The sequence below is a fragment of the Mustela lutreola genome, chromosome 15 (genome assembly GCF_030435805.1).
Source record: "Mustela lutreola isolate mMusLut2 chromosome 15, mMusLut2.pri, whole genome shotgun sequence".
NCBI classification, from domain to species: domain Eukaryota; kingdom Metazoa; phylum Chordata; class Mammalia; order Carnivora; family Mustelidae; genus Mustela; species Mustela lutreola.
Window position 1 is genome coordinate 23410391 of NC_081304.1, and position 24480 is coordinate 23434870.

Consider the following 24480-nt stretch of genomic DNA (forward strand, 5'->3'; position numbering starts at 1 on the left):
GTGGTTTATATAGTCCCATTTTTACTTTTACTGCTTAAATTTTTTTCTGAGTGTATTTTACCTTTGTATGCAGGAAAACTTCCGAAGGTGCTATTTTCAACTGGGGGAGGGGGACTGTTTTCATCATAAGAAGACTGTGTTAGTTAACAGAAAAGGAAAATAGAGAAAGAAAAGCTCTGGTGTGGTCGTCCTCTTGTGCAGGCAGTCCCCCAGAACAGGTGGGTGTCCTTCCTGTCAGCCAGCTCTGAATCGTTCCGGGCAGCAGGGGTAAAGGGGTAAAGCCCTGCACACTTCCACCTCCCAGGTGAGACGCACAGCCCCTCGGAAAAGTGGATCAGTGAGTTTTCCCCATTCTAACGAGGAGGCACGTGAGGCTGACTTTCAGGCAAGGGAAGCGTCTTGTCCAGGTCACACGTACCTGAGCGACAGGCAGAGTCAGTGCCAAGACCCAGAGGAGAGACATATCAGTGCTGCTTCCAGAGCCTTCGCTAACCCCCAGGACGCCCAGGGCCCTGCAAATCTGCAACTGGAGTGATGCAGTCCCCTTTGGGGATCTCTGCCCCCTGCCCACCTGCTGCCAGGTCTGCCTTGGGGCTGGAGGAACAAGATGCATAGGACACAGCCCACCTGGGTCTCTGGCCTGGAGGAAGAACACAGACACTTCAGGCAAAGTCACTTAGCACAGAGCCTGGGCGCACAGTGGGCAGCAGTGGATCTGTTGAATGTTTCCCGTCTGAGCAGCTCAGACTGAGTGCAGACCCTGCTAGTTGCTCCGAGAGTGCTGCCAGAAGGCTCTGTGAGTCCCATCCGGGCCAACGCCATCACCGAGGGCTTCCTGTAGGAGGGGACCTTAGAGCTGAGCCCTGAAGGATGGGTGGAATTTCCACGAGGGTCCAGAGGAGAGAAACAGGCTGGCGTTTTCAGGTGGACGGATGGACTCTTCCAGAAGGTAGTCTTGAAGCGCGAATTTCGCGGCGCCTGGGGACTCGCCACACCGTGGGGGCCTCCAGTCCTCGGCGACTGCATAGAATTTGCAGAGTATTAGCCACGAGGGGGCGGGGTAAAGCGGGGCGGCGCCGAGGTGGTGGGGTGGGGGGAGTCCGGAGAGCTTCATAAAGCCACAGCAAAGGCGCCGCGCCGCTAGTGACAGCGGCCCGCTGGAGAGGGAGCCCAGGAGCTGCCGCGCGCCCGCCAAACGCGGGCGCAGGACCCAGGCGTCCGAGGCCGGGCTCGGGTGGGGCCCCCCCACCCGCGTTCCCGCCCCCGGGGCCCCGCCCCTCGCGACCCCCCGCGCCTGCCCCCCGCGCGGAGAGGGGCCGGTCACCGACGGCAGCGGGCAGGTGCCAGCCCGCCCCGGATGGGCATCGTGGCGCGGGGCTGCGGAGACATGCTGACGGGTACCGAGCCGATGCCGGCGAGCGACGAGGGCCGGGCGCCTGGCGCCGACCCGCAGAACCGCTACTTCTACCCGGATCCCGGCGCCCAGGACGCGGCCGACCGTCGCGGGGGCGCCACCCTGGGGGCGCCCTACGCAGGGGGCGCCCTGGTGCCCGCTCCGCCAGGCCGCTTCCTCGGAGCCTACGCCTACCCGCCCCGGCCCCAGGCCACCGGCTTCCCCGGGGTGGGCGAGCCCTTCCCGCCGACGGCAAGCGCGGAGGGCTACCAGCCTGGGGACGGCTACGCGGCCCCGGACCCGCGCTCGGGACTGTACCCGGGGCCGCGCGAGGACTACGCGCTGCCCGCGGGGCTGGAAGTGTCCGGAAAGCTGAGAGTAGCGCTCAACAACCACCTGTTGTGGTCCAAGTTTAATCAGCACCAGACGGAGATGATCATCACCAAGCAGGGACGGTGAGTGAGACGCGCGCCCCGCGAGGCGAGCGGGCCCGGAACAAGGACGTGGTTTTTTTTTTTTTTTTTTTTTCTCCTGTCTAGACGGCGCCCATCACCGTTTGGCTTAGGCTTTGGGGGAAGCGGGGACGGAGTTGTAGCGAGGACAGAAAAGTTCTGGGGGTTGTTTTCTCCCAGGACATTACACCAACAGGCAGAACTCAGAAGGGAGATGGAAGAGAATGGGTGCGGTGAGAAGCTATCGTGGTTTAGGGGTGTGCCCTTACCTCACTGTCTGCCTCCATGGGGATCTCTGGGCAGAGAGGGACTGTGTTTTGGATTTAACAGGGCAGGACCCCTCTTAGCCCCTATGCGGAGAAATGGAGAAGAAGGCAGGGTCTTGGTACCCCAGACAACAACCCAGCACAACAACCCACCCCCCAACTTCTGCTACCTCTACCCTCCCACCACCCACCTCTCCAAGCCTCTTTGCTGCTGTTGTGCACAGGTCAGTTTTGGGAGGTGGGTAAGCCTGGGATTTGGTGACATGGAGAAGCTGTCGCCAAGTTTCCTTTCCGGTAGTACTTTGAGATCGTATGTCTCCTGTGAGTGTGTTTTAGGGGGAGTGGTAAAGTGTATGGGGGGCTCAGATCGCTTCCAGGCTTAGGCCCCGCCGGAGAGCCCACATGCCCGTGGGCCTGAGCAGGTGAAGCTAACTTATGGGTCCCAGCGGGCAGCCAGTCCCACTCTGCTCCTTCCTGCCTCTGTACCCCGAGAGTCTGCCTCACCCTTGGCCAGATACTCTCCAGTGTAAGATCCAGCCTGGGGAACCCATGGCTTCTATGCGTCTGGGGACCCTGAAGCCCAGTGCATGCGGGGTAGGGTTTGGGGCCAAGGGTGCTGCTTCCGGGGAGAGCCTCATGCGTGGGGAAAGGAAGAGAAACTTGCCACTGGTATTTGTTTAGTAAGCAATGCTGAGTGGGCCCTGCTTGGGTCTGGCCTGGGAGAGTGTGCACCCACCCTTCCCTGTGGGGGCCTGCTGGGGACCAGGGAGGACCTCTCTCAGGCTCTGTCATCAGCACATCCAGGAGGTGTCAAAGGGCAGACGCCCAGGGTGCGGCTTGGGGAGGGAGCAGGGGCGGGGGTGGGGGAGGCCATGCTGGCCCCAGGGGTGTTGGCATTCAGTCTAGGGATAGCTAGGACATTCTTCCTTTCCAGGGAGTTCTGTGGGGTAGCATGGGATTGAGGGACCTGTCCACCAACAACGAATAGCTTCAAGTTGCTGAGTTGTACCTCTTTCTCTGGGATGGGCCCAGGAAAGTTGGCATTTTTTTTTTTAAAGGTGTGGCCTTTATCCCTTAAGCCTTCTGAGAATTCCTCTCTGCGTCCCCCAAACCCAGTCCCCTCTGAGTGCTCCCAGACACAGCCCAGGCCTCAGATCTGAATTGGAGGTGACCCAGAAGATCCTTTCCAGGCCCCTTCCTGCACAGACAGGGAAATGGGCTCAGTGACAGAAGGAGACTCTCTGAGGTTTCACAGCCCACCTGTTGCAGGCAGAACGGGCACCTGAACCCAGATGGTATCTGCCTGGGCTTCTTTCTCCAGCCCGTCACGGCTGGGAGTGAGAAGAGCCACCTACACTGTCCAAAGGCCTTGATGCGTTCAGAGTGCTTTCACTTCCATTCTTCCACTGTGTGCTACTACGTAGGCCAAGAGATCTCCCCATTCACAGCTAGTGGCACCGTAGCACAGGACGGCTGGTGGCTTGTCCTTAGTCGCACAACTGACCTGAACCCAGACCTCTGCTCTCAGGTGCTCAGGAAGCTCTCCCACCCGGGGGACTGGCCTGGGTCTCCCTGCCACCTGCTGCCAGGCCTCTGCCCTTTCAGTCTCGAAGGGCGGCCGGCCTGCCCAGAGCCTTGGCCAGCACTTCGGAGATCCGGTGGTGGGTGCGGGGCTGGCTGTGGGCCACCTGCAACCTGGTTGGGTGGGTGTCTCAGGGGGATGCGGGCATGCATCTCAGTGAGGTCGCCGTCACTACCCCTGTGGCTTCCTTCTTCCTTTAGATTCTTGCTGAATAATACTCTCTTGACAAGTCTTGCTGTCTCCCTTTCAGATCCATAAAACTACTTTCCTTTTTTTTAAAAGATTTTATTTATTTATTTGACAGAGAGAGAGATCACAAGCAGGCAGAGAGGCAGGCAGAGAGAGAGAGGGGGAAGCAGGCTCCCCGCTGAGTAGAGAGCCCGATGTGGGGCTCGATCCCAGGACCCTGAGATCATGACCTGAGCCAAAGGCAGAGGCTTAACCCACTGAGCCACCCAGGCACCCCAAACTACTTTCTTTTAATATGAAAAATTCCAATATATACAAAAGTGCAGGAAAAATCTCCAACCTATCCATCACCCAGTTTCAACAGTTGTTACTGCTTGTTCCAATCTCGTTTCTTTTTTTTTTTTTTTTAAAGATTTTATTTATTTATTTGACAGAGAGAAATCACAAGTAGATGGAGAGGCAGGCAGAGAGAGAGAGAGAGGGAAGCAGGCTCCCCGCTGAGCAGAGAGCCCGATGCGGGACTCGATCCCAGGACCCTCAGATCATGACCCGAGCCGAAGGCAGCGGCTTAACCCACTGAGCCACCCAGGCGCCCCCCCAATCTCGTTTCTTCATATCCTCACTCACCTCGCTTCTGCCTCCCACCCCCTAATCTGCAGTTATATTAGTGACGGCAGCAAGTATGTAGTAAGTAAATCCTAGGCACTATATTCTTGCATCCTGAAAATTTCTCTATGCACATCTAAAAGTGGTTTTTTTTTTTAATTATTTATTCATTTATTTGACAGAGAGAGAGAGGGAGATCACAAGTAGGCAAAGAGGCAGACAGAAGGAGAAGGGGAAGCAGGCCCCTGCCGAGCAGAGAGCCCCATGTGGGGCTCTATCCCAGGATCCTGAGATCATGACCTGAGCCAAAAGCAGAGGCTTAACCCACTGAGCCACCCAGGTGTCCCTTAAAATGATTATCAAAATTATTCATTTATTTGTTTATGTATTTATTTACTGGGGGTTGGGGGGGGGAGAGAGAATCCTAAGCAGGCTCCATGCCCAGCACAGTGTTTGAAATGGGACTCAATCTTACGACTCTAAGATTATGATCTGAGCCAAAATCAAGAGTTGGAGGCTCAACTGACTGAGCCACCAGGTGTCCCTAAAAATGGCTTTTGATAAGTAAACACAATATCATTAACAAACCTGAGGAAAAATTCATAAATATCATAAAAATTTCCTTGACCACTTTGTAATCGCCTGTGCATGCACGTGAGTGTGTGATTATCCTCAGGCTTTCCATCCATCCTGAGGAACTGCTTCAGACACCATGGGGTCCCCGTTGGAAAGGTGCAGTAGCCCCTCACCATTTTCTTTGATGCCTTCCCTTGAATCAGACCTCAGCGTCCCCATGGTGGGGTAGAGGGGACAGAAAACACTGTCCCCCATTCAGTCCTACCAGCCCTCATCACCGGGCACTGAGCTCAGGCTCCAGTGATCTGGGAACTTGGCGGCCATTTCCTTACGCTACTGGCTTCTAAAGAGCACGGCTTGGGCTCAGAGAACAGCACCCTTTCTCTCCTGTGTGGAGGGCTGGCCCGTCCCTCCGTGGGTTCCAGTGACCTGCCCGTCATCACCACATCACCCACGGCCTTCTTCCTTTTTGAAAAAATCCTCCCAAGCCAGGCCCACCCACAGCTCCACGGCCTTTTGCCTTGGGCTGACTCACTCTCTCCCAGATCCTTCCTCTCCCACCCACCCTAGACCCATCCCTCAGTATGGACAAGTCACACCATCACTCTCTCCTCCATGGGCAGCAACAGGGTGGGGCGCGGGGGCGGGGGTGGCGATTCCCAGCACCAGCAACTGATCCCGGCAACTCAGGTGGGGCGGGGAGGGGAAAGTGAGGTAAAATGTTGGACTGGCCAACTGGAGAGGTTGGAGTTCAAATTTGGCGCGTTTGTGGAAATTCGGGGTGCCCACCGCGGACTTGTGCTGTATTTCTGGGTGGCACTGTGTGTGTACTGTGAATGTGTTGGTGGGCATGGACTAGCTGATGGTAGACATTCTCAGCAGAGGAAGGGAGAGGCGGGTGTCTGCGTGTGTGGGTGTGTGGGAGTGCATTCGTGGCTGGCAGTCCCCACTTTTCTGGGTGTGATTAGTTGATTATTATAATTAAGATAACTTTGGGTAGTTCTGTTGTTAAGTAGCTCAATTTGCGTGTGTATGTGTGTGTGTGTGTGTGTGTGTGTGTGTGTGTGAATTTAGCATTGGAGGAAACAATTTCAGTGCCGCTAGATCTTGGATCACTGGTCTCACAGCCATTGTGGCCTTCCCTACAATCCCGACTCCTAGAACTTTGTAGATCTTTATTTTATTTTAATTTTTATTTTTTTTTTAAAAAGATTTTATTTATTTATTTGACAGAGAGTGAGCACAGGCAGATAGAGTGGCAGGCAGAGGCAGAGGGAAAGGCAGGCTCCCTGCTGAGCAAGGAGCCCGATGGGGGACTAGATCCCAGGAGGCTGGGATCATGACCTGATTCCGAAGGCAGCTGCTCAACCGAGCCACCCAGGCATCCCAAACTTTGTAGATCTTTAAAACAATTTTCTTTTATTTTTTTTCTTTTGTTGTGGGGCAGGGGGCACTTGAATTTGGATTCACTGGCTTCATTTCTCTCAGGGCAGGTGAAAACAGCTTTACTTTTTGTTGGCCCGTTTGCTAGTGGCTGTTCGATTTCCACAAAGCTGGGTCTGAGGTTGGTGGGTGGAGGAGATCTTTGATGCCTGAGCACCATTTGCGTTTCCATGGGTCCAAGGCACTGCTGGAATGTTCTAAAAGGTGCTGCTAATTAATACCCCCACAAATAACGAATAAAATGTAAGAGGACCCATTTCCCCACAGACTCATCAGCATTAGAGATTAATTTTATTTATTTATTTATTTTTAAGATTTTTAAATTTATTTGACAGACAGAGATCACAAGTAGGCAGAGAGTCAGGCAGAGAGAGATATATATAGAGAGAGAGAGGGAGGAAGAAGCAGGATCTCCGCTGGGCAGAGAGTTCAATGCAGGGCTCTATCCTAGGACCCTGAGATCATGACCTGAGCTGAAGGCAGAGTCCTCAACCCACTGAGCCACCCAGGCGCCCCTAGAGATTAATTTTAAAACATCCTGCCAACACGACAGACCCAAAACTACCTCCTTGTAATTTGTTTGTCACGATGGTGAGTTGGAACCTATCAGAAGTGTTCAGGGGCACCTAGGTGGCTCAGTTTTTAAGTGTCTGCCTTTGGCTTAGGTCATGATCCTGGAGGTCCTGGGATAGAGACTTGCATTGGGCTCCCTGCTCAGCGGGAAGCCTGCTTCTCTCTCGCCCACGCCCCCTGTTTGTGTTCCGTCTCTTGCTGTGTCTCTCTTTGTCAAATAAATAAATAAATAAAATCTTAAAAAAAAAAAAAGTGCTCAAGGTTGGACGGGTATGATGACCCTGCAGATCATTTCGAGATGGGTTAGTCCTATGGGGCAGTGGAGGAATTTAGGGTCTTGGGCCCTGTCCTCTGAGGGCAGGCTGGTCTTTTTGGAGAGAGTTGAGGTTGGCACCAGACCCTGTTGCTTCCCAGCAAAGTGTCATGTAAATCAGGGGCTATTTTGGGATTCCAGCTGGTGGTGATTCTAGACTTTTAGGGTGAAATGAGACCTCCTTACTCCTCTCCCGTTCCCCCATCCTCTTCGGCATCTCCTTCATGTCCCTCCAGCAGAGATACGCGGGGTGGAGAGATGGACGCACAGCCGGGCAGACCCTGACTCTGCCCTCTCACCAGGGCGCTGTCAGCTCGACTCTCTGCTCCTTGGTTCCTTCAAGTATAAAATCGGAAATACTGTGTTACATTTCGGGCGAACTGGATGCTTCTAAGTAGAGACACAATGAATATAGTCCTTCCCTTCCTTTAAACCTGCAGGTTTAGGCAACAACTGGTTATAATACAGAAAATGTGGACAGCCCGACCGCTGTCATACGATGAGATGTTGGTAGAGACGTGTTGAAAATATTGTTTCAGCCTTAAATATTTAAGGTCTCCTTCCTAACCTTTGATTTCTCAAGTCAGCTGCCCCCTGAGCCCCTGGGACCTGGAGCCTGAGGCTGAGCTCAGGACCCTGGCGGAGGGGTCCTTCCGCAGACCCAGCGGGCTTTGATCGCTCTGGGCCAGCGAGAGGGTATAGTGGGGGAGGGACCGGATGAGCTGAGTTTCACATCTTTCAAACTTTCTCGCAGCTCTTAGAGGAAAAATGGTTAGGAGTTATTGTTCCCATTTATGGGTGAAGAAACTGAGGTTTGGTTTGGGATTTCACTTACTCCAGGCCAGCAAGGGGATGGGGCCAGTAAGTCTCTCCTTTTTTTTCTCAGCATGGGAGAGTCTGGAGAAGACAAGAAGGTGGAGACACCTTCCCAACGTTATCGAGGGTGTTGCTCTGGGATCTTCTGGGGTCTAGGGTGCACCCAAAAGTGTTCCCAGGCCTCTGGAACTCTCCCTTCTCCAGGTTTCCTGACACATGGGCTGGTGTTTTTATTCCCATCTGGTATGACTTCTTGTAGGAGGAGGGGAGAGATATGTGGGAATGCAAAGTCATTCTGATGAGAGTTTGATTCTGCCATCCTGCAAATTCTGCTCTTCCTGTTTGGGTTAAGAAAGAAAAGCTAGGCCATTAGCCTGGTGCTGGTAGAGGTGGTGGTTGTAGTAGGGGCAGTAATGGTGGAGGGGACCATTGTAGTGATGGTGATAATGGAGGTGACGGTTTGGTGATGGGAGCAGTGATGGTGGAGGTGTGGTTGTAGTGATGGTGGTAATGGGGCTCTTGCTGTAGGTAGTGGTTGTAGTGATAGTGTTCATGGGGGTATTGGTGCAGGTGGTGGTCATAGTGATGGTGGTGATGGGGATATTGGTGCAGGTGGTGGTCATAGTGATGGTGGTGATGGGGTATTGGTGGAGGTAGTGGTTGTAGTGATGGTGGTGATGGGAGTGTTGGTGCACTGGTGGTTGTAGTGATGGTACAGGTGGGAGTGGTGATGGTGGAAGTGGCAGAGATGGTTGGGTAGGGAAGTATTTCTTTCTCTTGATCTATTACTCTGGCACAAGGGAGGATAATGCAGCATCCCAACCTTGACTTCCTCTGCTTTCCCCTGGAAGCAAGACTTTGAGCATGAGAATTGTGCTTAATAGAGTTCTTTTTCAGGTGGATGGAAAGTTTCAGCTGGGATTTTAGGTACTTCTCTGAGGCTCAGGCCTGGGACAGGCCATACCATAGACATCAGGCCCAGGAGGATGGGGCAGGGAAAGCCTGGGCACCGCGGGGCCGGGAATGCGTAAGCACCGTGAGGGCTGCAGTGGAGAGGATGTGTCAGGACCTGAGACCACCCCAGGGCTTGGGGAGCTGAGGCATGAGGGCCTACTGGGAAGTGCCTGTGCGGGGCTGGCTTGTGGCTTTGCTCTCCACTAGGAAGCAAACGAAGATTAGAGACAGTGCCGTGTAGCTAATGTCTAGAAACTGATCCTCAGGACGAAAAACACTGAAAAAGCCCTGATTCATAGTGTTTGCTGATTTCCGTGGTGTGAAGACTCCTGTGGTGCCTGATTTTGAGCTGTGCACACGGAATCACTGAATGCAAAGTCAGGAAGAGTTGGGCATTCGTGTGGTGTCTAGTATTTCCATCTTGCAGGAACAAGAGCAATAAGTCACTTCAAAAGCAGAGATAATAGTGAAATATGGTAAAGGAACTGAGAAGTGATGATTTTTGAGTAGTTATTACCTTGGCTTATAAGGCAGTATACTTAATTGTAAGTTTACATAATTTAATTTTAAAATATTGCCGGTACATAACAATTGCCTGGCACACGTCCTGGTCATTTCCAGTCGGCTGTCTCGCGGGTTGCCAGCCGATGCCAGCACACCACCGAAATGAAAGCCTCCGCATGGGGGAGGTTGCGAGGATGCGTCTGCGAGGTTGGGGGGCTGACGGATGTCGGCGGGTCTCTCTGTTCTCCCCAGGCGGATGTTCCCATTCTTGTCATTTACTGTGGCGGGACTGGAGCCCACCAGCCATTACCGGATGTTCGTGGACGTGGTCTTGGTGGACCAGCACCACTGGCGGTATCAGAGCGGCAAGTGGGTGCAGTGTGGAAAGGCTGAGGGCAGCATGCCAGGTAGGAGCGCTCGGCAGAGCGGTGGGCACGCTTTTCCTCTGAGGCTGGGCGCCCCCTGGTGGATCCAGGAGGAACCCCCAAGCCCTTGCCCCCTACACCTGAGTTCCCCATTCCACCCTTATCCCCTCCCACTTCTCACTCCGGTTGGGTTTGTCTTCCCTTCTCTGCTCTGCGTTAGCGTGCCTTCTGCTCAGTCCTCTGCCCCCACCTCCCCTTGCCCTGCCCCATCTGGCCTTTCCCCTGCAGCCTTTCTGACATCCCCCTCAGAACAGGCAAAGAAGCCCCACATCACTATGGGGTCTGGTCCCCAGGGGGTTGCGTGCCAAGGAGGTTCACTGTCCACAGGAAACCGCCTCTACGTCCACCCAGACTCCCCCAATACCGGGGCCCACTGGATGCGCCAGGAAGTTTCATTCGGGAAACTAAAGCTCACGAACAACAAAGGGGCCTCTAACAATGTGACCCAGGTGGGACTCCTTGCCAACCCCCACCCCTCCTGGCTGATTCAGTTCTGTTAAAGTCACCTTCCTTCTTCTCTGACTCGTTCTTTTCCACACGCCTGGGCAGGGGGGGAAGATGAGGTGGGAGGTGGCTAACTCTCACGGGCAGATGTGGGCTCGCGTCCGGGATGACATGCGCCAAACCAGCCCTGGGGGTTTCTTCACCGAGCCCCAAGCTGCCATCACCTGTGCACCATGCTGGGCATAGATTTGGTGCCAGTGGCCCCGGGCAATGGATGCAGAATCTCTCTGAGTTGAGCAATACTGTTAACAGAGCCCCCTCCCTGAAAAACCCTGCTTGTACTAATACCCCAGTCGCAATGCGCATCTGGGGGGTAGGACAGGGGGTAAGAGGGCAGAGCTGATGCCCTAGAGAGGCTGGGGACCCGAGCTAGAGCGCCTGGAGGAAGTTGCATGGTAGCAGGGCGGGGCAGTGGACATGATGGCCTCAGGGTCGCTTCTAGCCTGGCCATCGGTCAGCCAGGGTGGGGGTAGAGGAGCCGTCGACCCCCACAAGCATCTGGTTCTCTCTTAGATGATCGTGCTCCAGTCCCTCCATAAGTACCAACCTCGGCTGCACATCGTCGAGGTGAACGACGGGGAGCCGGAGGCAGCCTGCAGCGCTTCCAACACGCACGTTTTCACCTTCCAAGAGACCCAGTTCATCGCCGTGACCGCCTACCAGAATGCGGAGGTGAGGGCCTTCGGCCTGCCCGAGCTGCGTGGGGCAGGAGGGGGAGAGTGGGGCTCACCGTCTTCCTCGGCGGGAAATTCAGGAGTTCCCTAGCCCCAGACTCGGGACTCAGGTGCCTCTATTTCCCCTCTCTCTAGATTACTCAGCTGAAAATTGATAACAACCCTTTTGCCAAAGGATTCCGGGAGAACTTTGAGTCGTAAGTGCTGCTGGGTTCAGCTCACCAAGGGCCTCCTCTTGGTCCCTCCGGAGGCCTGACTCCAGACATGCGCAGAGCCTGTCTCCTCTCTGCTCCTGGGGGTGGGAGCGGGTGGGAAGAGATGGGACAGATGCTTGGAGGGCAGTGAGGCCAGGGAAAGAAGGTCCAGGGAGGAGTAGGCAGCAGGCAGGCTCGCAGACAATGGGTTCTGTTTGTGACCACTGTTTTCTTGCCTTTTTTTTTTTTTAGCATGTATGCATCTGTTGACACGAGCGTGCCCTCCCCGCCCGGACCCAACTGTCAATTGCTCGGCGGAGACCACTACTCTCCTCTCCTACCGAACCAGTATCCCGTTCCTAGCCGCTTCTACCCCGACCTTCCTGGGCAGGCCAAGGATGTGGCTTCCCAGCCGTACTGGTTGGGGGCCCCCCGGGACCACAGCTATGAGGCCGAGTTTCGAGCAGTCAGCATGAAGCCTGCCTTCCTGCCCTCCGCCCCTGGACCCACCATGTCCTACTACCGAGGCCAGGATGTCCTGGCGCCTGGAGCTGGCTGGCCGATGGCCCCCCAGTACCCTCCCAAGATGGGCCCAGGCAGCTGGTTCCGCCCCATGCGGACTCTGCCCATGGAACCTGGTCCTGGAGCTTCTGAGGGACGGGGGCCAGAGGACCAGGGCTCCCCTTCGGTGTGGACTGAGATCACCCCCATCCGGCCAGAGTCCAGTGACTCAGGACTGGGTGAAGGAGACTCTAAGAGGAGGCGTGTGTCCCCCTATCCTTCCAGTGGTGACAGCTCCTCCCCTGCTGGGGCCCCTTCTCCTTTTGATAAGGAAACTGAAGGTCAGTTTTATAGCTACTTTCCCAATTGAACAGATGACATGACAGGAACAATGTCATCAGGTTGGAAGACACCAAATACCGCAGACAGGTGACTCAGGACTGGTAGGCCCCCTGCTCCCTCTGTCCTTTCTCCTTTTGTAGTTGGTTGAGGAAGAGGGGTGCCAAGTAGGCTTCTGGGGTTCACTTGCTGCTTTGGGCCCAAAGCGAAACCTGAGAGACGTGTTCCCTGCCCCCTCCTTTGCCCTAACTACGGTCATTTACCTGGTGCTGCTTCTGGCTGTGGGTTCCCAGCTGGAGAACAGAAAACAGAACAAGAAAGTCTTGGACACAAAGGAGCTTCCTCGCTTCTGTGGGGGGGTGGGGTGAGGGGTCAGGTGTGTGAAAATAAAGATGCTGAGGGTTTAATGACAGACAGCCAGCCAGTGTCGGCGAGGGGACTCAGATGACTTTGGGGCAGCTGGCCTGGGCCCCATCTGCTCAGAGACAGTGGGGTCCTGAGGAAGAGGCTGGAAAGGGGGGCGGGGTTGGTGCACACCGCAAAGTCTTGCGGTGGGGATTAGTTGTGTGCGCGCACGCTTTCTTTCTTTCTTTCTTTTTCTTTTTTTTTTCCTTTTTGAACGGGGAGGCTATTTATTGTACAGAGAGTGGTGTTTGGATCTATTTCTTTGTTTTCATCACTTTCTGAAAATAAACGTGAAACTGTAGAATGTGTCCTGCTTCAGTGCCCTGAAAGGGGACATGGTTGGGGGCTCCACTGGGAATTGTGAGAACACCATCCATCCCCGGCTGCAGCAGAAGTTTCCAAGAATGGGAGCTGCCTAGAAATCCTGAGTGGCTTCATTCCGGGGACAGACAGAGTCAAAGCAAGGCCACACGTGCTACCTTTGGCACTCAGGCTGATGGCTGATTCCACCTCATAAGGCATCTTGGGGACAGAGAGCGATCCCTCTGTCTGGGTAGCACCTGACCTGTGGAGGAGGCAATGGACGGCAAGATCAGAAGACCGGGCCCTGGGGGTGAGGGAACTGGGGATTCTGCGAGGAAGAAGAGCCTTGATTTCTCTCTACATGTCTAGCAGCTTTGGTTTTCCATCTTCATCTTAGGGGTGTTCAAAAGTTAGAGGAGTAAATACAAGTTGAACCCTATGAAATTGCTGTTTCCGTCGGTCAAGAACAGCCTAATATTGACAATTTCGTGATTCAAACTAATGTCTGTAAAGGGTTTAGAACAGCGCCTGGTAAACAGTAAGCCCTCAGCCTGTACGTGATTGTTGCTATAATTCTCTAGCTCTGTTTTTCTCTCTTTTTACGCGGCTGCTAAATTATGTTTTTAAAATGACACCTGCTTCTCTTAAAGAACGTTAAGCCAGGCAGGAAAGTAAAAAGACAGCAATAAATTTTCCCAAATCTTACCACCCATCCAAAATTATCACTAAATGTTAAATGGGTTAAATAGATAGACAGAAATATGTTTTTATAACATTGGAATCATATGGTCATATGGAAAATACTTTTTTTTAAAAGATTTTATTTTTAAGTAATCTCTACACCCAATGTGGGGCTGGAACTCCCAACCCCAAAATCAAGAGTTGCGTGCTCCACTGACTGGGCCAGGTGGGTGCCCCTGAAAATGCTTTTTCTTCAGGAAAACTATAGAATTTTAGTTTACAGGATTGAATAATACAAAAATAAAAACCTCAACAAGCAAACCGTCCAATAATGAAAAACTCTCAGGTGAGCAAAGGGATCGCAGAACTCAGAGATAAGTTGGGGTTTTTGGTTTGTTTGTCACTCCCTCCCCTCTTGAGAGGTTGGAATTACTCCCTTTGCCTCGGGCCAGTTCAGGGCATACCCCATTCTAAGGGGGGCTTGTCCTCATGGGCCCTGGGGTATTTTCTCACTTCTGCTGGAGCTTGGAAAACTTCATTTCTATCACAGTTCACAACCCCTCCTTTCTTGGTCTCTCTCCAGAGGCCATTTTCATCACTTTCAAGTCAGAAGAAGGAAAAGATAGGAAGCCATATTTGGTTCCACCCTCCCTGGATTTGGAAGCTCATATGTTGTAAACATTAGGAGTTCTGTTAAGCTGCGCTCTGTGCAGTCAAATGCTCTTCCACTGAGCTATACCCCCTGGCTGCGCTCTGTGAATGCAGTAATTCCTCCCAGCCCCAAGCCTTTGGCCTTTGGCGGTCACTCTCTAGGGTTATAAGTATTGGTTTTAAATTAGACCTTGGGAACTGTTGTCTGTAATCACAGCACTCCTCTCTCCCTCTGTTTTATTTTTGATTTTTTAAGTTTATTTATTTACTTATCTTTAGTCATCTCTATACCCAATACCCAAGTGGGGCTCGAATGAGTTCGAGTCTGACCCTGAGATCAAGAATTCCATGCTTGGGGTGCCTGGGTGGCTCAGTGGGTAAAACCACTGCCTTCGGCTCAGGTCATGATCCTGGGGTCCTGGGATAGAGCCCCACATCAGGCTCTCTGCTCAGCAGGGAGCCTGCTTCCCCTCCCTCTCTCTCTGCCTACTTGTGATCTCTCTCTCTCTCTGCCAAATAAATAAATAAAATCTTAAATTAAAAAAAAAAAAAAGAGTTCTGTGCTCTTCCAACTGGGCCAGCCCACCTGGCACCCCATTCCCCACTGTCTTTAAATGGTTTTGGTTCCCTTCATTAGCTATAAGTGAAGGGAATTGTCCTTACACACTTCACTTTTTCCAGAAGTGTGGGGGGCATATGTTTTGATGCTTTGTTATTTGACTCATGAAGGTTCATTACTATTACTTGTCCAATATTCAATGTACCGTTTACTCAAAAGGTAAAATACAAAATATTAAAATATATATACAGATATTTTAAAAGATTTTATGTATTTATTTGACAAACAGAGATCACAAGTAGGCATAGGTAGGCAGAGGGGGGGGCAAGCTCCCCACTGAGCAGAGACCCCGATGCGGGGCTCCATCCCAGGACCCTGAGATCATGATCTGAACCGAAGGCAGAGTCTCAACCCACTGAGCCACCCAGGCGCACCACTCTCTATATTTTTAAAGTAAACTCTATGCCAATCACGGGACTCAAACTCACTACCTTGAGATCAATAGCTGCATGCTCTACTGACTGAGCCAGTCGGGCACCCCTTCAGTTCTTCTTTAATCCCCACAAGTTATACTCCTGTATTACTTTGTTTAGTTAGTAGTTGCTTGGCTTTAACTTTATAGCATCATTCTCTTTGTTCACTATTCCTTTTTGAATTTCTACCTCTGTTTTTTTCTGGGATCACTTTCCTACATCTTAAACTAAATATTTTGTAACTTTTTATGAGATGGTCTCTTTGTAAATTCCTTGTAAGCTTGTTTCTTACAAAAAGTATTATTTTTCCCCTTGTTATTGGATAGTATTTTGCTGAGCAAAAAATTTTAAGTGGATAGTAGTTTTGTCTTATTTTATAGAAGCTATTCCACCATTTTCTGGCTTCTGTTGTTGTGAAATCTGCTGTTACTCTAATTATCATTCTTTTGTAGGTCATCTGTTTTTTTATTTCTGCTTTCCAGATCTAGATATATTTGATGTGCAACAGATTTGTTATGATGTGACAAGGTATGAATTTATTTGTTCTTGATTATATTTGGGATATGTTTTGCTTCCTGAATCTGTGTATTCATGGTTTTCATTAATTCTGAAATTTCCCAATCATTATTTCTTTATTTTCTTTTTTTTTTAAAGATTTTATTTATTTGACACAGAGAGAGAGAGATCATGAGTAGGCAGAGAGATAGGCAGAGAGAGAGGGGGAAGCAGGCTCCCCACTGAGCAGAAATCTTAATGTGGGGCTTGATCCCAGGACCCTGAGACCATGACCCAACCCAAAGGCAGACTCTTAACCCACTGAGCCACCCAGGCACCCCATCTTTAAACATTACTTCTTTCCATTCTCTCCAATTTAACCTTTTGGGACTCCAATCAGATGGATGTCAGACATTCTCATTCTCTTATTATTCATGTCTCACAACTCTCTTAGGTTTTTTCTTCTTGCCTCTCCACTGCATTCTGAATAGGTTCTTATTTTTTTAAAGATTTTATTTATTCATTTAACAGACAGAGATCACAAGTAGGCAGAGAGGCAGGTAGAGAGAGAGAGGGGGAAGCAGGCTCCCCACTGAGCAGAGAGCCCTATGTGGGGCTCGATCCCAGAATTCTGGGGTCATGACCTGAGCCAAAGACAGAGGTTTTAACCTGCTAAGACACTCAGGCGCCTCCTGAATAAATTCTTGAGATATATCTCTTTGTTTAATTCTACTTTCAATGGTATCTAATATGCTGATTAGCCCACTCACTTGAAATTTCTTTTCATAGTTTACAAGGTATTTCTCATCGTTATTTTGTATATCTCCATTAAGTTTTTTTAATGTTATGCTTCACACTTATTTTTTAGTTTTTAATTTTTTTTATTATTTTTAAGTAATCTCTACATCCAATGTGGGTCTTAAACTCACAACCCTGAGATCAAGAGTTGCATGCTCTTCTGACTGAGTCAGCCAGGTGCCCCATGCTTTACATTTCTATGAGTTCTATTTTTGCAAATTATATGATCCTGATGATTTCCTGTTGCATGTTTTCCCTTATAAGTGCATTCTTTATTTCTGTAAAAATTCTTTACATAATGATTTTGTATTTGTATTTGACAATTCCAGATAATAATGAAGGATATTTGTGGAGGGTGTGGTAGGAGTGTTCTCTAATATGTTGATTTTTCTGACTATCACTCATAGTGGATTTGTTTTCTTGCATACTTGGTGGTCTTTCTAGGGTCACGTTTGAGTTTGAAGTTAGTAAGTTGTTAGTTTTAAGTTAGTAAGACTAACTTGGGGAAACTTTCTTCCACTTCCTCCTTTTGTTTAATTGAACAGATGGAGAACACCAAATTATGACTGGACTTACCCCTCTAGCACTGTAGTCAAACTTCTTGGCTCAGGGCTCCAAAAGAGTGAGAGTGAAGCTTCCAGGCCTCCAAGGGTAGGTCTGGAACTGAAACTGCATCACTCTTACCACATTCTATTGGTCAAAACCAGCACATAAACAAGAAGAGGGGAAATAATTTTTCTGCTAGATGATAGCCATGGGATGTATTGACTAGCCATTATCCTAGGATTTTTTCCTTCACCATCAATCTGGGGATTCCCTTCATGTCTCTCTTGTGTTGTATCTCCTGTGTCCTGGAATACATATATTTTTATTTGTTTGTTCTTTTATTTTCTTTATTTTTTTAAAAGATTTTTAAATTTCTTTATCTGAGAGAGAGAGAGAATGAGAGAGAGAGAGAGCATGAGAAGGGAAGTTCAGAGGGAGAAGCAGATTCCATGCTGAGCAGGGAGCCCGATGCAGGACTCCATCCTGGGACTCCAGGACCATGACCTGTGCAGAAAGTAGTCACTTAACCAACTGAGCCACCCAGATGGCCCTATTCTTTTATTTTTCTGAAGGAGCTTTCTGGTACACAGGAGGTAAAATTTCTGAGTTTTTAACATGTCCGAAAATGTCTATATTTCACTTCTACATTTGATTCATAGCTTGACTGGGTATAAAACTTTGGTTGGAAATCTTTTTTTTTTTTTTTTTTTTTTTTGGTGGGTGGAATTTTCAAGGCATTTCTCCTTTGTCCATTTCCCCATTTTAGTTTTCAGTATTGCACTTAAAAAGTCTGATATCATGGTGATTAATGTTTCTTTGTGTTATATTTTTGGATCCTCTCCTTAACTCTAGTATTTTGGACATTTTTGATTATATGACTTGGTCTGAAATACTTTTCCCCCATCTATAATTCTGGGGCACTGAATGAGATCTATCAATTCAGAGACTCTGTTCTTCATTCATAGAAAGTTTCCCTTTCATTCATTCATTCTTTTTTCCCTCAAGTCTTTTTTTTTTTTAATAGACTCCATGCCCAACATGGGGCTTGAACTCAAGCCCCTGAGATTAAGAATCACATGCTTTATCAACTGAACTAGGCAACTCTTTTTAATCACACAGTAGATACCTTTTGCTGATTCTTTTGGTTCTGTTATTGACTTTTAAATTTCTCTTATTTTGCCTTCAATTCCAAGAATTCTTTCTTGTTCTCCAAATGTTCTTCTTCTTCTTTTTTTTTTTTTTTTTTGACAGACGGAGATCACAAGTAGGCAGAGAAGCAGCAAGAGAAAGAGGAGGAAGCAGGCTCCCTGCTGAGCAGAAAGCCTGATGTGGGGCTCTATCCCAGAACACTGGGATCATGACCTGAGCCGAAGGCAGAGGCTTTAAACCACTGAGCCACCCAGGCGCCCCTCTCCAAATGTTCATGGATGAAAGATCTTCTCATATCTCAAAGTATATTCATTGGAAAAGGGAGTTTTTCTTCTGCTTCTTTCAGTATCTCTGTTTTCCAAATTATTTTTCTGCTTATTTAGATTCTTTCATATTGGAGGTCTTGCTCAAATATTTGGTGATCCTTGACTGTTCATGTTTCAGAACAAAAACATAAAAATAATAATAATAAGAAGAAGAAGAAGAAGAAGAAGAAGGAGAAGGAGAAGAAGAAGAAATATATAATTAATTAAATATATAATAAAATATAATAAATCAAATAAATTATAAATTTATAAATATAATAAATTAAATAATATAATAATGTAATTATCATATATTATTATTATTAAAATGAACAAGGCACTAGAGCTTACATGAAAACTCTTGTATGTGTCTAGGGGGGAGGGATTAATCAACAGTGAACTTCACTTCAGATAACATGAAAGGATGATCAGATGGGGGAACTGTCAATGGTGGGCTGGAGCTGGCTAACACCAGCTTGCAAAAGCTAAATGTGCACCTGTCTCCCAGTTCTGCATTCAGTGACATCCTATTGGTAGATTGACATTGTCCATGGACATTTTGATGCACATTAGCAAATGCTACAAGTGAGGGCACACTTCCTCCCAGATTGCTGGTTGTTAAACATTTATTGCCACTACACTGGGAGCTGGTTTATTAGGTTGAGGCCCTCGCCATGAAGCCTAAGACTGCTGTACAGAAGTCTTTTCTCCTAAGATATTATTCACATCTCCTAAATTCTCTTTCAACTTATCAACCTGGCTGATAGCATTCTTCTTTTTTTTTAAATATTTTATTTATTTATTTGACAGAGAGAGAGAGATCACAACTAGGCAGAGAGGCAGGCAGAGAGAGAAGAGGAAGCCCGCTCCCCGCTGAGCAGAGAGCCTGATGTGGGGCTCAATCCCAAGACCCTGAGATCATGACCTGAGCTGAAGGCAGAGGCTTAACCCACTGAGCCACCCAGGTGCCCCCAGCTGATAGCATTCTAAGAATGAGATGTGGAAAGAGAAATTGGGGGTCCAATTTTTTCTTTTACACAATTTTTGTGTTTAGCTTTGACTCACTTTCTTAGCCACTGTCTTTGGCATACACAAGTCCCGTATCTGTTCTCATTTTCTTTAGAGAATAATACTGTTCTTTTAGGACATATGTGCTTCTTCAGGGTAGGAAATGGTCATGGGCACCATAATTTCAGATGTTTAGCCAACCCACGAATTTTCAGCACCATGCCTTGACTCCACCTGCTACTGTGCCTGACACTCCTGAGTCCTGTGCTTCTTATGAGTTAATTAGTGATAAATTACCTATTGCTAGTTCTGATTGTAGGCATTTCTGGGTGTACATTTTAAGTTGTTCCATCTTTCTTAATCAGATACTACTCCTCTATCTGCTTCCTATAGTCCAAAAATTTGTTGAAATCTGTTGTCTGCTTCTTTTTTCCTCCTTTTTTCTGTGGTTCCATATATTAAGAAAATCGCTATATTATTATGTTTGCAAGCAATATACAAAATTTAAACGAAATACTCTTCATTGATTTTGAATGAGAAAGCTTGTAAATTTTTCAGCCTTCAGAAGTTGGCCTTCCTCCCTCCCCATTTTAGGAAAATTTTGTTTAATTTTTCCTCTGATTACCTCTTATCCAGTTAGTATTTATTTTTCAGGGACATATGTAATTCTTTGGCTTGATCTCCACCCTTTGTTCTTTTTCTATTTCTTTCCTTTCATCTTTTAAAAATATATATAAAAATTATATTCTGTGCTCTAGAAAGAATTTCAAATTTATCTTAGTAATGGAATATTAACTTGGGGATGACTGAAGACTAATTTCTGAGGAGACAGTGATCCAGAAGTTTAAATGCCTGTACTTATGACTTATATGAATGCCTTGTGAGTGTCAATGGTTATAACTATGTCTTAAAAGTTGTATTATAAGAACTAATAATAACAGGAGTTAAAAATAGTTGGGTTTAAAAGTAACTACTAGGGTTAAGATGTAAAACTAGATTAAGCACTAGTTTAATCTTTTCTCGGACTCAGCCAAACCCAGCTTGTATGAGTTACTTTACTTAAATTACCAATGGTTTTTCTAAGTAGGAAAGTGGGACACAAAAATTATTTCAGGAAATATCTAAGAAAACACAGCTGCCTATGTTCATATCCTTATATGACAAGTATCCTTTTTTTTTAAAGTTTTGTTTATTTAAGTAATCTCTACACCCAATGTGAGGCTTGAACTCACTATGCTGAGATTAAGAGTCACATGCTTTTCTTTTCTCTTTTTTAAAGATTTTTATTTATTTACTTGACAGACAGATATCACAAGTAGGCAGAGAGGCAGGCAGAGAGGCAAGCAGAGAGAGAGGAAGGGAAGCAGGCTCCCCACCGATCAGAGAGCCCGATGTGGGACTCGATCCCAGGACCCTGAGATGTGACCTAAGCTGAAGGCAGAGGCTTTAACCCACTGAGCCACCCAGGCATCCCAAGAGTCACATGCTTTTCCAACTGAGCCAGCCAGGTGCCCCCTATGGCAAGTATCCTTCTGTGATGAAAGAGGAATTGTGGCATAGATATGTGGCAGAATCATATCTAAACACACCAGATCAGAATGGTCTTTTCGCTACACTGACTTGGTTTTCTTTAGAGCCTTCATTGAGAGTTTAAATTCTTCTACTGAATTTTAGTTTTCTTTTCAACCCCACATTATCTCATCTACCTCCCCTTCATCCTGGCCTATATTTTTGTATCTCTCCTAAGGATTTCTTTTATTTTTTAAAATCTCTTTGATGGTGATAATTCCCTGGAATTTTCTTTCGGATCTTGTAGTGCCGCCACCCCCCCCCCAATAAATAAATAAATAAATAAATTTTTAAAAAGAAGCTTTAAAAAAAGAGTCATTAGTTTGGGATATCACTTGAGTTTGGGTTGTATAAACTGTGGTGCAACCGGGCAGCCAAATATATGAAGATGCAGAGAATGAGTGTGTGGGGACAGGAGCAAAAGATGTGCGAAGAGAAAAATTAATAAAATAGAAGAGAGGGAGGGAGTGAGAGTGAGAGCAAGAGCGAGAGTGTGAGTGAGGAAGAACTTCCTGGTTCCAGTTCCTCTTAAGTTCCTACTAAACTTCCTCTCTTTGTAGGCTGAGCCACAACCACGTGTTAACAGTTTTCCTTTAGTTTGGAGTGGGAGTCTGAGACTACTAAGGAAACTTTGATTAAGACATCCAATCCCAGTCGTAATAAGCGAATCACATCATTGTGAGTAAAAGGATGAAGAAAATGCTGCCCATTCTGTTCCTATAGTTGGGGGATGTACATCCAGCTCATCCCAAAGTAATATCAGATGATTAGGAAACAAGGTGAAAGGATGTGGAAGTGGGTTAGGGTGGGGAGACAGAGACCACATCCTCCTTTTGCCCCTGTGGAAATTATTTTCTGATCTGTGAGATGGTTGATCCTGTCATTCCTAGGTCTTAGTGAAGTATTAAAGTGCAGGCTCCTTATGAGTAGCAAAAGCTTGTAAAGCATCTCTTATGGCCAATTCCTGATCAGAGAGTTAAAGATGAGAGAAAGTGAAGCTTCTAGCTTGGTGGTGAGGACTACCACCAGTTAGTTGTATTGTAAAGTTAATTAAGACTTCGTGATATTTCATCTCCAAAAATTGTGGTCTACATCTCTTACAAATAAGAATTTTGTGTGTGGGGGGGAACCTGTCTGGATCAGTTGGTAGAACATGCAACTCTTGGTCTTAGGGTTGTAAGTTTGAGCCCCACATTCAGTTAAAGATTATTTAAAAATAAAATCTTTAAAAAGAATGACATTTCCTTACATAGTCACAGTGTCATTATCAAACCTAACAAAATCAACAGTAATTCCCAATATGTTCCCATATTAAGTCCCTATTCACATTTACCTAACTAGTCCACTAGTTCCCCACTTGAATGTCATCATCATCATATGTTAAATTCCAAGGTATACATACATATCTTTCTAGATATTTTCTCCCTTTTGTTCATCTATTTGCCTATTACTATGCCAATAATACACTTTAAAAAGGAAATACTTTACTTTGAAATCATTATAGATTCATATGCCATTGTAAGAAATCATAGAGAGATTTCATATACTCTTCTCCCAGTTCTTGTACTGGCACACTGGCAAAACTATAATACAATATTACAGCTTGAATATCAACATTAATGCAGTTCAAATGACAGAACATTTCCATGACCACAAGGATCCCTCATGATGCCCTTTTATAGACCTATTCACTCCTTTCCAGATACCACTACCTCCTTAACCCCTGAGCATTACCCAGAGAACTATTGCTGTCAATTTTCCTTCATATATTTGGAGAGCTCTGTTATTAGGTGTGCATATGTTTATTTATTTTTAAATATTTTACTTATTTGACAGAGAGAGAGAGACAGTGGAGGAGGGAACACAAGCAAGGGAAGTGGGAGAGGGAGAAGCAGGCTTCTGGCTGAGCAGGGAGCCTAAATCGGGGCTCCATCCTAGGACCCTGGGATCATGATCTGAGCCAAAGTCAGATATTTAATGGCTGAGCCACCACCCAGGCACCTCTGTGTGTATATATTTATTATCATCAATGAAACTTTTATCAGTATATAATGTTCTTTGTCTCTTATAAACTTATAAAACAGTTTAAAATCTACTTTGACAATAATATAGCTCTCTTTTGCTTACCATTTGCATGGAATGTTTTTTTCCATCCTTTCATGTCAACCTCTTTCTGTCCTTATATCTAACATGAATCTCTAGGAGACAGCATATAAATGGATCATATTTTTTCAGTCTCTTTTAGTAATCTCTGTTTTTTAATTGACGTATGTAGGCCATTTAAATTTAGTGTAATTACTGATATATTTGCTTAAAATGAATTGAAAAATGTTTCCTCCTATGTTCTGGAAGAGATTGTATGAAATTTATATTATTCTTTGAATTTTTGATAGAATTGTCCAGTGAAATGATCTGGCTTGGAGATTTCATTTTTGGACATTTTAATCTTATACATTTAACTTAATTGTTGTAGGTCAGTTTAAATTTCCTATTTTATATGGGGATAGTTGTAGTGTTTTTTTTTTTTTTAGGAATTGGTCCAGTTTACCTATGTTATCAAATTTATGTGTGTAGAGTTATTCATAGTATTCTGTATTATACTTTTAATGTCTGCATTGTCTACAGTGATATCCTCTGTTTTGTTCCTAATATTGACAATTTGAGGGGTTTTTTTTCCTCTTGCTAGAGTTTTGTTAATTTTATTTATCTTTTCAGAGAACCAGTTCTGGGGTACCTGGATGACTCAGTTGGTTGAGCATCTGCCTTTGTCTCAGGACATGATCCCAGGATCCTAGGATCAAGCCCCCATCCAGATCCCCACTCAGCAGGGGGCCTGCTTTTACCTCTCCCTCTGCCACTCCCTCTGACTGTGCTCTCATGCTCTCTTTGTCAAATAAATAAATAAAATATATTTTTTAAAAAGTTTATTTATTTATTTATTTGACAGACAGATCACAAGCAGGTAGAGAGGCAGGCAGAGAGAGAGGGGGAGGCAGACTCCCTGCCGAGCAGATAGCCCGATGCGGGGCTCGATCCCAGGACCCTGAGACTATGATCTGGGTGCCCACTGAGCCACCCAGGCGCCCCAATAAATAAAATCTTTTTTAAAAATGAAGTCTATTTTAAGATATTAAAGTAGCCACTTCTGATTTCTTTTAATGTTCGCATGACTTTTAAGAGATTTTATTTATTTATTTATTTGAGAGAGAGAGTGAGTAAGAGAGAGCATGAGAA

The 24480-nt window shown here is 47.1% G+C and overlaps 1 protein-coding gene across 3 annotated transcripts; it reads left to right on the forward strand.

Annotated features, from left to right (window-relative positions):
- The first annotated feature begins 1157 nt into the window (after positions 1-1157).
- TBX21 (T-box transcription factor 21) lies at positions 1158-13013 on the forward strand. Of its 3 annotated transcripts, none has more exons than XM_059149259.1 (6): positions 1158-1848; positions 9920-10074; positions 10342-10541; positions 11110-11268; positions 11406-11467; positions 11717-13013. In XM_059149259.1, exons 1-6 carry the CDS (start codon positions 1358-1360, stop codon positions 12333-12335), a joined length of 1686 nt encoding a protein of 561 aa, XP_059005242.1. In that variant the 5' UTR covers positions 1158-1357; the 3' UTR covers positions 12336-13013. The 3 variants fall into 3 exon arrangements, with proteins under 3 accessions (XP_059005242.1, XP_059005244.1, XP_059005245.1); XM_059149261.1 differs by having other exon boundaries at positions 1159-1848; positions 10420-10541; XM_059149262.1 differs by lacking the exon at positions 1158-1848 and adding an exon at positions 1965-2335.
- The last annotated feature ends 11467 nt before the right edge of the window (positions 13014-24480 follow it).

Excerpts from the sequence above, each read along its gene's own strand:
- TBX21 (XM_059149259.1), top strand. The coding sequence starts at position 1,358 with ATGGGCATCGTGGCGCGGGGCTGCGGAGACATGCTGACGGGTACCGAG. Across the intron at positions 1,849-9,919 it reads ATCATCACCAAGCAGGGACG|GCGGATGTTCCCATTCTTGT; the intron begins GTGAGTGAGACG and ends TGTTCTCCCCAG. Across the intron at positions 10,542-11,109 it reads CCTCTAACAATGTGACCCAG|ATGATCGTGCTCCAGTCCCT; the intron begins GTGGGACTCCTT and ends GTTCTCTCTTAG.